Here is a 16,355-nt window from a genome sequence, read left to right on the forward strand (position 1 = left end):
AAAAGTAATTTAAGTAGTGCCCCTGATTCCCGAAAACCCTAATTCATACCACGTCTACTATATTTTAAAATAAGAATTTACTTGAGAAAAACGTCCGCAAAAGAGGAAGTTTTAAAAAAGACACGTGTAATCCGGTATGTTTTGTCGCGCTTGTTCCTAACAACTAATCTAAAGCCCGAGAGAGATAGAGATATATATTCTTCATCCCGTTGCGCTGAGAATAGCTCCTACTACAGTCACTGAAGTGTTAAAAATAAATATCTCTGCCCGTACTCAAGTTTAAATGCACATATTTCGAACACGAGGTACCTAAAAGCTATTTAAAACTTTTTTCTAAACTTTTTCTCGTAATTTTCTAAATGGGTGATAAAACGCATGTAAAGTGTAGTAGCGGAGCGTGGACATCACAGCGTGACCCACGTTGAGACATGAGATCGAAATCTCAATTGTACTTTAAAACAGATCTCACTCTTCTCTCTCCTATCACTCTTCTCTCCCTCTCCTTCTCTCTTCGGAAAGCCTAACTGCTTGTCAGCGGAAATAGGCAGTATCGTAGGTGGCATTCAAATACTTGGGTAACCTTGGGAGTGGATTAAAACTGGACTGACTGTCTCTCTAACTGTTTCAAGAAACAATATTTTGACAAAAAAAATTTCCTTCCTAAGCTAATGGTCTAAAGAGACCATGTCAGCATCGCCAGGGTAGTAGGTGAGCTCACGGTGCCCAAACCTGACAACGTTGCTAACACGAACCCTAGCAAGAGCCGTGCTTCGCAGAATCTACCACTGGATCGAAAAGGCGACCCACTGAGAAGATCCCTTCGTTGCAAGCGACGGGTTCGACGAGAACGATGACCGGTTTTGACAGTACGGAGTCATTGTCGAATTTAGAACCGATAGTAACGCGATGAGTCTTACTCCATACCATTTCCTACAACTACGTGTATAAACTGCAGTTGAATTTACCGTCTTTTGCAACGATATAAAATGATTTATTCATGCACGCCTCATATACCAACAGCGTGTTTGTGTTTGTGCATCGCTTATGTAGTTATGAGACTTAAAAATACACTTCACACTTAAATAATGCACACGCCTTCTCAAAGTCGACATTGTGTATCGTTCCGAGGTAATTTTGTTTGTTTTATCAATAACTAGCTTTTGCCCGCGACTCAGCCCGCGTGGAACTTTATACTTTGGTATAACGCTAAGTTTTACGCCCCACTTCATTTACGTAGAAAGAGAAGATATTTTTGAATTATAGAATGTTAAGGAGCTATTTAGATCCCTATTTTGAAACATTATTTATTGGTGCACCATTTGTATTGGTCTTACCGTGATGTTATATAGCCTATAGCCTTTCTCAATAAATAGGCTATCTAATACTAAAATATTTTTTCAAATCGGGAAAGTAGTTCCTGAGATTAGCGCGTTCAAACAAACAAACAAACTCTTCAGCTTTATAATATTAAGTATAGATTTACTTACGTACTTTTTATTGTTTCAGGTAAAGGGCAGAGTAAAGAAGATTTGCAATAAAATGTGCTGTGAATTTTCAAGATGGACGACGAATGGAAATTCGGATGTTGATTTCAAAATTCAAACAAAACTTGACGTAAATTGTAATTTAGAACATTCTATAAACAAAATGTGTTTTATTACGAAAGCGTGTAATAAACGATTGACGAGCAGATGCTGCAATACATTGTTCCTTTTGTTGAGGATATCGGGTTTTATGTCAGTGTTAGTGAAGCAATGGATGTTGTTTATCTTTTTTGTTAGTGTCAGTGCCAGTGTCAGTGCGTTTGGGGAGCAACGGTTTGCGCTAGAACCTCAAGATCAGGTGAGACAATTTTTTCTTACATTTAAGGGTTTTTTTAACAATTGGAGTTGAGCTTTAAGCTCTCCCGGCCTTAATGAGTCCATAGATAACATGAGGTCAGTATTAAAAACTTACGAGAACTTTATCACTACAAATTACTCAATGTCTCAAGAAATATTGTTTTGACGTGACAACGTCTTATAATTCGATGGAGCCGGCTGCACGCACGAAAAAACATGACTCTGCGGCGTTACATTTTTTTTTTAATTGCCTTTGTAGGCAGACGAGCATACGGCCCACCTGATGGTAAGCGGTCACCGTCGCTCATGGACGTCAGCAATGCCAGGGGAGAGCCAAGCCGCTGCATACCATAAAGTACTCTCCGCAACATCCGTACATCGCTCTGAGGCGTTCTCTTTAAGGCTTGAAGTGCAAGCGAGAGCGCGCAACGAGCGAAAAAGAGGCACAATCGGCCTCCGCGTTCGGCAGCGTTCGACATCTGTCTCTCTCCTACTTGAGTGAGCGAAGCATCAGCGTGGACAGCTGGTATACAATATTACATTTACATGTTTTCGTCAAGTATGAAGTTCAGTGAAAAGTGAATGTGGTGTCAATTGTTTATAGCAACGATAATTGCGATAATTGAAAAATTAAACTATTCCATCAGTATTTTCTTATGACGTTGTCACGTTCAACTATCGTCAGTAAACCGACTTTACAGACAACCGATTTTTTTTATTTAACACAATGCATCCTACTCCATACGATTTCTCTGGTGGTACGAATGGATGGCGACATTCACATTGTGTGCGTACTTCAAGCAAGCAAGCACTTTAAGCTAGATGGGCTGTAAGTTCGTTCAGACATCCACGACATGAAATAAAATAAAATCCTTTTTAGTTTTTTGTATATCACACGAAGTCCCACTGGTCCAATTAAATTACGACGATATTGGACTTCATCACCAATCCACTGCGGACAGGAATGAATGGAGGAATATGGTCCGAAACAAAATGCTCCGTAAAGGTCACGACCCTCAAAACTGAGGAACAAGATGTAAAGAGGAGGAGGTTTTTTTTATTTTTATTTATTACTTATATGGGTGGACGAGCTCACAGCCCAGCTGGTGTTAAGTGTTTACTGGAGCCCATAGACATTTACAACGCAAATGCGCCACCCACCTTGAGATATAAGTTCTAAGGTCTCAGTATAGTTACAACGGCTGCCCCACCCTTCAAGCCGAAACGCATTACTGTTTCACGCCAGAAATAGGCGGGGTGTTGGTACCTACCCGTGCGGACTCACATGAGGTCCTACCACCAGTACAAGGATATCAAACAAGCTCTGATAAAAAAATAGTTCATTTCTGCTATACCTACATGACTGATCGGAAATCAAATACGCCTCTAAATTGTTTCACGAATTTCCGGGTCAGAGTTCCACTTACCCAACTGCGTTACCAATAAACCACCGGGCAATCCTATTCATCCGGATTACAAACAAAACGCTTCGAATCAAATCAATACCGACTGTATTTTCTCTTGCTCTACTAATTAAAACAATGCAATTGCGATCCGCGATAAGTGCTTTATGCTTATACTGTTTTCGGGACGTATTTGTAAATTAATATCGGATTTGTATTTTGGTATTATTTTTTCATTGTCATAGATGATGGGAATATAGCTTCCCGTGGTTGTTAGCAATGCCAAAGATACTGTCTTCTGGAAAGCCATTGGCCTTAGAAGAAGCACTGTAAAAATATGTCCAAAAGACCATAGCAGTATTAGTAGTCTTGCTTAACTACAACGAGGCAGGAAGGCAGCAAACCAGTGGATCTTATATGGCAGGAATCTATCTACTTGTCTACGTAACTAAATGTCCATTAGGCCTCGTCTACCAAGCTGGGGCAACAAATATATCCGCAAGGGTAGGTATCACCATCTTGCTAGAGCCCTAGCACATTGGGATGGTGGGATACATTGAGCCCTGAGTCTCAAGAACGAAGATTAAAGTTATAAAGTCTATGGTATTAATAGAAAGGTAGAAAAGGGAGGATCGTGAGGTCGTCGACTTATACAGCGTCAAGGACATTATCGCTTTGAGAAATAAGGTTTTAAAAGATTTAGAAGCCATGTCCCTATGCTTGATCATTTAGAAAGTACATTAAATCGGTAGAAATTTTCAGCTGTTTGCTAGAAGGCACTGATTTAAAACATTCTTAAAGTGCAAGTCGACTCTTCTCAGTGTTAAATTGAAAATTGTCTCGTGTAAATTCAAAAATGCCTCCGAAGGTCTACTTGAATATTAATTTATAATTTAATTTACCGGTGGTAGGGCGTCTTGTATGCCGGCACGGGTAGGTACCGCCACCTCGCCTATTTGTGCCGTGAAGCAGTAATGCGTTTCGGTTTGAAGGATGGAGCAGCTGTTGTACTGAAAAACTGAGACTTAGAACTGATGTCTCAAAGTGGGTGGCGGCATTAACGCGATTGATGTCTATGGACTCCGGTGTCCACTTAACACCAGATTGGCCGTGATCTTGTCGATCAATCTTAGCAATAATAAAAAACAAAATCACTGTTCCACCCTATAATTTTCATGAAAAAACTCCATCAAATATCGTACGTAAAATGTTTTCGTAAACAGATTGAGACGTGTGCATTTCCGATGAGAACGTTCAATAAAAGATATTTTTATCAGTTTAGATATGCAGACTAGTTTATCTTCCACAAAGCGTTAGATTATGCCAAATATCAGTAAACAATACATGATGGATGTGTGATGTCTTAGCGCTAAATATTTCACCTAGTTGCATAGTGAAGACATTGTATTCTTTGCAATTATGTTTCCCGCAACGACGACTCTTTGCTGATGTGTAACGCTAATGTCTAGAATAAAACTGAACCGTGAAATTCACATTAAAACAAACGCTAACTGCATGTGGCGTCATTTCATCAAAACACTGCTAGTTGATAACTAATTTTGTAATTATAAGTCGCGTATGTTATTATAAACAAAAAAAAAACTAAGATAAAGCTCATGCAAACCCTTATCTTCTCCATATTCTTGTACGCTTCTGAGAAGTGGACCCTCAAGGCCCGTACCCGATCGAGAATTGAGGCATTTGAAATGTGGTGTTGGCGCAAAATGTTGGGCGTATAATGGACAGAGTGCCGAACAAATGTGTCAATTCTCTCGGAGCTAAACGTCAAGATCCGTATCTACGATCTATATGCAGCGTCTCCTCAAGTACTTCGGACACGTGATCCGACGAAATTCTGACAACTTGGAAAAACTAATAGTTGTAGGTCACGTGGAAGGAAAGACAAGTCAAGGAAGATTGCCAACCAGTTGGACGGACATTGTCAAGGAGGCCACAAACACCAGTGTCCCGGGCGCCATTAAGCAGGCCGAATGCAGGCAACATTGGAGGAAGCTGGTGCAAAAACTAGACCAAGGTGGTCACGACCTTCAGTAATGAGGAAGCGACGTAGAAGAAGAAGAAGATGTTATTGTAAATATAATGTGGCACAATATTCAAATGTCGACGAATAACACCTTAGTCGTTCGCGACCACGAATACTGTAAAGGATTCGAAGTGTCGGAAGTGCTTTAAGAAATAAATAACTGGAAATAAATCACGCACGGTTATCCGGCTCCAAATTGGGATTCCCTGTGTTATAGGTACCAGAGACTGTCATACATACTTACATAGATAATAAACAAGCAAACTTCATTACACGAATGTTTGCCCGTTGCGAAAATCGAACCCACGAGCCTCGGCACTAACTACCACACCACCGAGTCAGTCTAAATTGAAAAACCCGACATTAATTCGCAAAAGTAGTTTTAATTTACGAGTTCCCGAAACCGAAGACAAAGTACATACCTCATTAATTTTAATTACTAAATAAATAAAAAAAACACGTGTGGCATTCGGAGACTGCCGCGGTAAAGCTATTGCATAGCATTTTTTATCAGCTTATGCAATTATAAATCGACAGTAATAATTTAATATTAAATCAACAATAAAATAAGACCACGCTATATTTATAAATATTAACAAAAGCAAAACATTAACTGTCCCCTTCACACTCATAACCTAGACCGCGCGAGGGAGAGATGGGTAGACTTTTCATGATGTGTATACGGCAGTGCGACGTCACGCCGCGCGCTTATTCACAAACACTACATAAGCGCAACGTGTGAATGGGTTGAACGCGAGCTACATAGTAGGCGTAGTGGGGGTGTCAGGTTATTTTCGTTACGGAATTTCTTTATTCAGTCGCCGCGCTCAAGGCCCGCGATAGAAGCTATGCAATAGCTTAAAAAAAAGATGATATGACATCAAAATACTCGGCTAAGCTTTAATGGCCCAAAACAATAGGCAACTGAAAGGTTGTTTATTATTATTTATTTTTGGACTACTCCGCTTTACAAACATAGACAAATGTTGGATAATATCAAAGGTTTTCTGATTCCTCTCCTGACCGATCTGCATTAAATTAAATTCGTCGAGAATTTCATTGGCAAGCGTTATATTAATCAGTTTTGTGTATTATTGAAGCATTCTGAACAAGGGAACGTATAATCTCTGTTTTCCATTTGTATTTGGTTACTAAATAAACATTTTGAAATTGTTAGCCGCGTATCGCAGATCGTGTTAAGAGACAAACAATGATTTTGGGTTTTATTTATCTCTCCTTCTTTTTCATGTCCATCTTTAAGCAGAGCCGGCTCTCCTAATTCGGGAATTCCCCGGGAATTTATATCTTGACACACGATGTTACACAAAGATTTGGAGTTTTATCTCACGTTTACATATATCGATTAACTTTAATACTATTAAACAATCCATATTAGTGTTGAATAATAAATTCAAAACAGAGTCTTTTAAATGTTCACTACTCAACCGATCCTGATTACATTTTTTATACACATCGGTCGGGAATACCGAAAAGGATATACCGTTACTTTTTGTCTGTAAATTAAAACATTAGTGCGAGTAAAACCACGTGGAAAATCTAGTTATAAGAAAAATTGGTTGTCTGTAAAGTCGGTTTACTGACGATAGTTGAACGTGACAACGTCATAAGAAAATACTGATGGAATGGTTTCATTTTTCAAAAGAAAATTTTAGTTTTATTTGTGTGATAGATATTTTGTATGGACAATTGACACCACATTCACTTTTCACTGAACTTCATACTTGACGAAAACATGTAAATGTATTATTTTATAGCAGCTGTCCATGCGGATGCATCACTCACTCAAGTAGGAGAGAGACAGATGTCGAACGCTGCCGAACGCGGAGGCCGATTGTGCCTCTTTGTCGCTCATTGCGCGCTCTCGCTTGCATTTCAAGCCTTAAATGGAACGCCTCAGAGTGAGGTAACACCGCATGAGTCATGTTTTTTTTTGCGTGCAGCCGGCTCCACGAATTATAAGACGTTGTCACGTCAATGATAAAAATAGACAATTTACACGGCCTTGTGACTCGCAATATTGCGAATCCAGATAAACCCACCTATTTCAGTAGCGAAGTGATCTTGCATTCCAGTTTTGGGAATAGGACAGTATCTTTTATATATTATAATATATGAGACATCGAGAACCAGTTCCTAGTGAACATTTAAAACCAATTTAGTGCTGACGATACCGCCAATAATATAGCACAATTTTTCAATTCTGCAGGCTTGGATTTTTCTTTTACCACGGAAGTTGCAATTACTAAATACTTAGTTTGCCTTTGCCGTCCGTTGGTACGCACCTTCCGAATCTATACCAACATTTTTCTGTCTTAATTTCCACGGAAAACTTGAGAAGCTTGTTGTGGTAAATATTTACTTGTCACAGAAAAAGATACCAAGAAATGTTTAATATAATACCTTACGTTGCCGTCATTGCCTTACGTTTTCCGGATATTCTAATGTTACTACGAATCATATTTTGTAATGTTAATATTAAATCCGTTATGAAAGAAAAAAATATTGACCTCTTTTAATCGTGTTCCGCGCGCAAATATTTGGCGTAATCGACGATGGCTCGCGCGGTGTACTTAATAAAATTTACTTAATCATCAGAGATGTCGGCTTAGGTGCAAGTAATTCCCAAAGCAGCTATGCTCGTTGGGTCAGCAGAGTTACGTACAACCATCCCAATTATTTATACCATTTTGTTTTCTCAATATCATAATATATAGAAGTGGAAAATGCTATAAAATTTTTTATACATTTCAGTAAAAAGCACTTAAAAATTGACTAGGTACATTTTTAATCGACTTAAAAAAAGAGGAATGTTTTTGATTCGGCTCTATTTTTTGCTGCGTGTCAATTCAGAACCTTTTTATATGTTTACTAGCTGACCCGGCAGACTTTGTAGTGCCTCAATCGGTAAATAAATTGTATAAAATAAACTTAAAACAAACAAAAGAAATCTGTCCGACGGGGGACACATCAAATGAAAAACAATATTGTTATTTTTATTTAATTCCGAGCATTTTCATATTTGTCTACCTTTTAAACCTTCTCTGGAATTCCACAAATAATTCAAGACCAAAATTAGCCAAATCGGTCCAGCCATTCTCGAGTTTTAGCGAGACTAACGAACAGCAATTCATTTTTATATATATACTTATAGATAGATATAGATTTGAAAACTGATGCTTATCATGTGGTCCCATTTAAATTTTAGTAAGCTCACCTAGCTGTAAGGTTACGCTGACATAGCCTCTCGCGGCAATGAGCTTTAGTAAAAAAATAGGATTCAGCGATTTTCACTAGGTCGTCGGTCCATCTGGTAGGTGGCGGTCCCACACTGCGCTTGCCAGTTATCCTTAATGATGCATATTTAATTGACCTCGACTACATTGATGATATACTCATTTTATTTTGTTGAAGAGGTTTTCTTTTTCGTAAAAATTTAGTATTATAATTCATTGTACTGCGTCTCAACTCGTTTGGACCGTGAAAATAACGTAACACATTTTTTTTCAGACCGCCATATTAGGTTCCAGAGTGATCCTTCCGTGCAGAGTTGAGGAGAAGGCTGGGCAGCTTCAGTGGACTAAGGATGACTTTGGACTCGGTACACACCGCCATCTGGCCGGATACGAGCGCTACAAAATGATTGGGAGCGACGAAGAAGGTGGGTTTTGACAGTATAGTTCCCTGATAAAATATTGCGTGGTGCTTGCAAGCTATACCAAACAAAACCAAAAGTATCTTTGGCTACTTTGGTCACGGGATTTTTTACTGGTGGTAGGACCTCTAGTGAGCTCGCACGGGTAAGTACCACCACCCTGCCTGTTTCTGCTTTTCTGGTGGTAGGACCTCTGCCGTGAAGCACTAAGGCGTTTCGGTTTGAAGGGTGGGGCAGCCGTTGCAACTATACTAAGACATTAGAACTCATATCTCAAGGTGGGTGGCGCATTTACATTGTAGATGTCTATGGGCTCCGATAACCACTTAACATCAGGTGGGCCGTGAGCTCGTCCATCCATCTAAGCTATAAAAAAACGTATTCACCGAAGTTCGTATATTTTTATAAAGGTTAGGCATCAGTGCACTATTTTTTTAAAATTACAAGTGCTAGCAAAAGTCTGTCCCGAGCTAAGGACTTATCCTATGATTTGTGGTTGCCGTAAAGATACATGTACGAGACAAGAGCGCTCAAAAATCAAAAATTATCATTCACAGAGACACCGGCTCTGGCCGGTTGACGAACTTGAAATGCGTAGTACATTAGCCACGGTAACTAACTATTACTCGAATCGTAGATATATTATTGAACTAGCAACCCGCCCTCGCTTCGCTTCGGAAAGATTACATTTTATTATTGATAGCTGAGTCCCGCAAAGTAACCCGCGGTTATTGACGTACCGCGGGTGACGCCGCGAGGCGAAGCTAGTCTAAAAAAAGTAGCCTAAGTTACAGTTACTGTCAGTGAAAGTCCCGTCAAAATCGGTCCAGCCGTTCCAGAGATTAGCCGGAACAAACAGACAGACAAAAATTGTAAAAAATGTTATTTTGGTGTATGTACCGTATATATATGCATATGCATGTAGTATAAAGCGGTTGTTTCAATATTACAAACAGACGCTCCGATTTTATTTATATGTATAGATATACAAATTTCGAAATGGGCACATGTCGCATATTTTGTCAAATACGTTTTTTCATGTACATGTAGTTTTGAGGCTTACCTACAACAGCCATTTTATAATAATTCCAGTAATTTTCAATTGCTAATTAACACTAAAATATATCTCAAAAGTTAATTATTTTAAATTTTACACTGCTTTAGAAAATAATCAGTTTTTTTTTTCATTTCCTGAACATTTTACATTTTCAGAGATGTGCCCTTTTCCAAATTGCATATTATTATTCAATTAAAAATAAATTTACGATTTAATCTCTCGTTTATGATTATCATTATATTATCATATCCGATGTTTCGAATACTATATTTCGATTTTTGGGAGTAGTTTAACCTTTTTAGCGCGAACCGTCGATAGATCGATTCTCTATTAATACGTATAGAGTGCGAAGCGTCGGGATACCGACTATTATGCAATTTGATTATAGGTATTATGTGTCAACCTACACGGACGTATGTATAAGGTTTTTAATTGATAAATAACATTTATAAATAACCATTTTAAATTATTTTACTGTCGATTGAGCATTAATTTTTGTATTTTTTAAGTTCTAATTTTTTAAAAGGTAGCTTTTTTCAAAAATCCTTTTGGCAATTTATGCAAAATATGTAAAAATAAACTCAGCAATAAAAGAGTTAAATTAGTTTGAATTATGTTAATAGGATATTATTTTGAAGAGGTTTGTAAATTTGTAAAGAAGCGCTTCGCACCAACCACGCGATTACTGGTGGTAGGACCTCTTGTGAGTCCGCACGGGTAGGTACCACCACCGCGCCTATTTCTGCCGTGAAGCAGTAATGCCTTTCGGCTTCAAGGGTGGGGCAGCCGTTGTAACTATACTGAGACCTTACAACTTATATCTCAAGGTGGGTGGCGCATTTACGTTGTAAATGTCTATGGGCTCCAGTAACCACTTAACGCCAGGTGGGCTGTGAGCTCGTCCACCTATCTAAGCAATAAAAAATATAAAAAAACACGCGACTCAATGATCTGTTCGAATATTATTCTTATAAATCCCGCGTTTAAATAGCATAGGGAGAGTCTTTGCGAGTCTACAGCAAAACCGCAGACTATTTAAGTCTACTTGCGCCGCTGCATTCCGAGGGGAACGATGATCTGTCGATATTTTTAGTATGACTAGCATCTGACATAGGGACTTTGTTTGGATTCGAGAATGTTCTGAGCAGACAGCAGTTTTTTTTTATTGCCCTTGTAGGCAGACGAGCATACGGCCCACCTGATGGTGAGTGGTTACTGTCGCCCATGGACTTCAGCAATGCCAGGGCAGAGCCAAGCCGCTGCCTACCGCTTAATACTCTCCAGCAGCCTCGTTTGAAGAAGGACATGTCATAGCGTTCGGGAAACACCGTAGAGGGGAGCTCATTCCATAGCCGGATATTACGTGGCAAAAAATACCTCTGGAAACGCACTGTGGATGACCGCAGTGGCTCCAAGTAGTATGGATGAACTCTAGTCCGGTGGCGGGCGGTGCGATGGTAAAAACGAGATGTCGGTATCATCGATTATTACGATTAGATATTACGATTTACATATTCGTATAGATAAAATGAAGCAACCTCTAATCAAATCTCTGGAAACGAACCTGAGAAAATACGATTTCTATGATATTAATTTTGTGCTCATTATCCATTACTGATCTTGTTATAGGCGACTACTCGTTGGACATCAGAGAAGTTACGCTGGATGACGACGCTGCATATCAATGCCAAGTTAGCTCTGGACCGAGAGGTAAGTTCTTAATATTATAACAAAAGTTTGGCGCATTGTAAATAAGCGATATCAAAGTTACACTTTATTCTGCTTTTTTCTGTCCGCTCAGATCCAACAATTGCCGAAAGAGATAGTACGAAGCAACTATTACCAAGTTATTTCATGTTGATTCACGATGTCCTTTTCAAGGCGTGATTGATAGGCCATAGTGCTTTAGTTGATAAATATAAACCCAACATCATGATATTTAATTATAAACTGTGAATTTAATATTTATAAGTCGAAGCCCAAAATTATCGTGGCTTAAGGGATAATATGCCCAGTGAATTCAAATTCAGTGATCCGCGTATAGCGGTTTCGAATTCCGCAGCCAGGTGTACATACCTATTAGTTGTTGAATGGCTACTATCACATCATGAAGACTCTGTATCTATGTATATACACATGAAGTTGAAATATCAAATGTATTGTACCACGACTGTTTCACCCTTCAAACTGGGACACTTGAGTGTTTCGCTGCAGAAAGATACAGAATGGCGATACTTAATCATGTGACCTCAGAATACGCCCTACATCCAGTTTATTTTCAGTCCTGGGCTATGAGAAGCTGATTGGGAAACATGTAAATATACACATATAGATATTAAATAGCCAGAAAAAGACCATATAAACGTATTCGTCATGCGAATTACTCCCCGAAGTGGAAATCGCAGCCACCGAATTAATTACCAGAAATTAGCGTACATATTTATTTATTTATTGCTTAGATAGGTGGACGAGCTCACAGCCCACCTGGTGTTAGGTGGTTACTGGAGCCCATAGACATCCACAACGTAAATGCGCCACCCATCTTGAGATATAAGTTCTAAGGTCTCCAGTAAGTTACAACGGCTGCCCCACCCTTCAAACCGAAACGCATTATTGCTACACGGCAGAAATAGGCAGGGTGGTGGTACCCACCCGCGCGGACTCACAAGAGGTCCTACCACCAGTAATTACGCAAATTATAATTTTGCGGGTTTCATTTTTATTACACGATGTTATTCCTTCACCGTAGAAATCAATTGTGAACATTTGTTGAGTACGTATTTCATTAGAAAAATTGATACCCGCCTGAGATTCGAACACCGGTGCATCGCTCAACACGAATGCACCGGACGTCTTATCTGTTAGGCCACGACGACTTCAAATATAATATATAATTATGTTGAAGCATAATTTATCATTGATCGTCACCAGATTCAGAAGATTCAAGTCCACTAAGTCCATCAACAAAGACCCCAAGATAACACTGTTTTCTTGAAATACAAACGTCAAAACCAATTTCGTTCGCAATATTGCATTTCCAGTATTGTTCTGTGGCACAACGCGTCTAATCTAAACATATTCCATGCCTTTGAGTAAAGGCTTTGTGCTCCGATGTATAGACAGGTGCTATGACTGCAGAAGCTTCTGATCGAGGATCGAATGTGGCATCTTTAGTTTTTGTCATTGAAGGCAGACGGTCACTGTAATGGGCTGTGGACGTTCTGGTATGTATTAAGGCAGTATACATTCCAATTAGTATTACTTAAATCAATAATTGGGCTCGTTCACAGTGGATTTCTAGAGATCTTTTTACCACTAAGGTTTAGAATGATCTACTTTCAACGGTGTTTTGGAGTGCCATGGAATTGTCTTGGTAACAATTCTATGTGCTAGGGAGCGGCTCAGCTGTGCCGTTGGCATTGCTGTTTCCTATGAGCTTTGGTGACCACTTTCAATTAGGCCAGTCCTATTTGCATAATTTTAAAGATCCTCCTCGCGTCGTTTTCCTCATTACTGAGGGTCGTGACTCCCCTGCTCCATCATTTTTTCTCGTAAGATTACCCTCTATCCGCTGCGATCCTTAGCTTCATGAAGGGCATTGTGGAAGTTAATGTTCAGAGAAGATCGTATTTGGTCCGACCATCTCGTGGAACTGCGTCCTCTAGGACATTTGCCATCTACCTTGCCTATTTTAAAGATAACGGATCCAAAAAAAATTTTAGTAAAAAGTACATGTCACATCCATAGTTTTTCATTTCCTACTCCAGGTTCCGTCAATGGCGCATCCTTTATTTTACCTGGTATCGAAGACGTTCGATTGAGAAATGTGGCTTATTCCTTGTATGGAACAACTGCAATCCGCCTCTAGTGTAACCACTAATGCAATATTCCAGTCTTTTAATGAGATAATTCTTTCTAAAACAGAAAAAAACTGATGAGTTTCTTTAAGAAAAGAAAAAAATTAAGTCCGTTTTTTGTCAAGAATTATTGACAGTCATAATGTGTTCATAATTATTATCTTATTGAATAATAATAGCTTATTAGGATTTTTTCTTTGAAAATATTTTAGCAGTAATGAGATACCGTCTCATAATTAATTTTATTATTACATATTTGGAGATATTTATTTGCTTCTATATTCTAATAGCATTAAATAAATTTAGGAAAAAAAAGAAGATAGATAAAAAACATGTTCTTTATTATTATGAATACTTAAACAAGGGAACACATCATATGATGTTTAGTGTTCTCTGGAGTCAACCTAATGGAAAGCCGCTACGCATCATGAGGTCAGTCTCAAATTGTATTGAAGAGCCCAGTACCCTTCACATCGGAATGCATTACCGCTTCTGCCATGCCATGAGCTCACAACTGACTCTCTCTTCAATCGGTCTCTTATTACTGAGGATCGTGACTCCGTCCGATACCGTCAACCAGCTGTCTCCATCGATCCCGTTCTGTAGCTTGGTGGAGTGCGTCGCTGATAGGTACCCCCAGTTCCTCCGCTGTTTGGTCCGACCATCATTTGGAACCTCTACCCCTAGGCCATTTTCCCTCGAATTTACCGGTCACCGCAAGGCGTTCCAAATTGCTGGCGTCCCTGCGTGCAACATGATTAAAATACCGCAATATTCTTTGTAGGCAGGTTGTGGATAGACGTTGAGTCTTTTCTATTTTTAGCTGCTTGAGAATAGAGATGTTGGTGCGGCGGGCCGTCCATGGTTTTCGTGGCATACGTCGCCAGCACCACAATTAACTCAATTACCATTAAAATATAACTGAATGTACATGTCGGCGTTAACCCAGGGTTTTCACACATAAGTTCTTTTACAATGAAAATACAATACAATTCTATAAAACTTTAACATTAGTTGTTTATAACGAAAAGTCACGTCCTGGTTCTTACACAATTAGCCGTTTTTGTGATGGTTATAGCAACTACAACTTCTATTATACAAACAAATGAAATTACTGCGAAACAATACATCTTTTAGTGATTATTACATGACTCTGACATTAATTTATTTTACATAAATTACTTTTAACTTATGTAAACTAACATTGTTAGTATCCAGCCTATTAATAGATGGCGCCAACATCATTTTCATAACAATTACAATACTTATTAAATTATTATTAATATATATGCTTTATTCATATTCAATTATTTATACAGTCATTTGTGTTTTTAAACAATAATATAAACAATAATCATATTCTGAACATTTTCACATCAAAACACGTCTATTAAGTATTAAATAATATAGTAGATCTTGCTAATCTATACTATAAGTATATATAAAAATGAATTGCTGTTCGTTAGTCTCGCTAAAACTCGAGAACGGCTGGACCGATTTGGCAATATATTTTTTTTCTTGCATTATTTGTGAAAGTCCAGAGAAGGTTTAAAAGGTAGATAAATATGAAAATGCCCGGAATTAAATAAAAATAACAATTTTGTTTTTCCTTTGATGTGTCCCCCGTCGGACGGATTCCTTTTGTTTGTTTTAAGTTTATCTTATACTAAAGTTTAGGTCTTTTATTAATCGATTGAGGCACTACGAAGTCGGCCGGATCAGCTAGTAATAAATAAATATTAACATAGAATGAACTAAATTTTATATTATTATGTTAATTATTGCCAATAGTGGCGTTTGCGCCTATATACACTATCGTATCCGTGATTGGATCTCTAGTGGGTTCACTGTAGATAGGTATCAAATATTTCATTACGAACTTACTCTAATTAAGTTCGCTCGGCAAAGCTCTCTTTTGTTTCCTTTGCGGGCATATCACTCTGTTTATATCGTGTTTCTAGTCGCAGGGGTGTCGCACGAAAATAAATGCAGCGTTTATTTTAAGCTGTCACATGTGTGCTGGAGGTGTCTTTGATGAAGGGAGTCGGATAGGGTTGTCAGTTAGAAATATGTAAGTGGTAATTGTATTTTTTTTGCATGAGTGACTTAGAGAGCTCTCGAATAAGCTATCGAAGGTCATATATATCACAATTACAAAATAATATAGCAACCTTCCCGTCTTTCCTTCCCTTCCTTCCCAAAAATTGCTTCGATACTTTTATTTTAATAAAAAAAATGTTTATCATAAATTTGTACTGTGACTATGGTATGTTGAGATTATTACATACGTCCATTTTGGTTATAATACAATGATTGATTTCGTAGAGTGGCCTTCTAAGCTCGATATTAGTCTTCCACCATTTAAATTCGGGTTTGGTCTTCAATGGTACAACTACTTAAATATTTCATAAAATTGACTACGGACAACCCTACACGGCGACCCTTAATTACATCTCAAATAAGATCCTCTCCCTATGACA

At 38.5% G+C, this 16,355-nt stretch overlaps 1 protein-coding gene across 1 annotated transcript in view; it reads left to right on the forward strand.

Annotated features, from left to right (window-relative positions):
* The window catches only part of LOC114250649 (irregular chiasm C-roughest protein), a 113,081-nt gene that overhangs the window by 32,802 nt on the left and 63,924 nt on the right, over nt 1–16,355 (forward strand). The window contains exons 2-4 of the mRNA XM_089738249.1: nt 1,507–1,842; nt 8,817–8,967; nt 11,648–11,728. Coding sequence (XP_089594375.1) covers nt 1,540–1,842; nt 8,817–8,967; nt 11,648–11,728 — 535 coding nt within the window. The 5' untranslated portion in view covers nt 1,507–1,539. The remainder of the gene's footprint in view (nt 1–1,506; nt 1,843–8,816; nt 8,968–11,647; nt 11,729–16,355) is intronic.

This window comes from Bombyx mandarina, chromosome 24 (genome assembly GCF_030267445.1).
Source record: "Bombyx mandarina strain Sakado chromosome 24, ASM3026744v2".
In the NCBI taxonomy this organism is placed as follows: domain Eukaryota; kingdom Metazoa; phylum Arthropoda; class Insecta; order Lepidoptera; family Bombycidae; genus Bombyx; species Bombyx mandarina.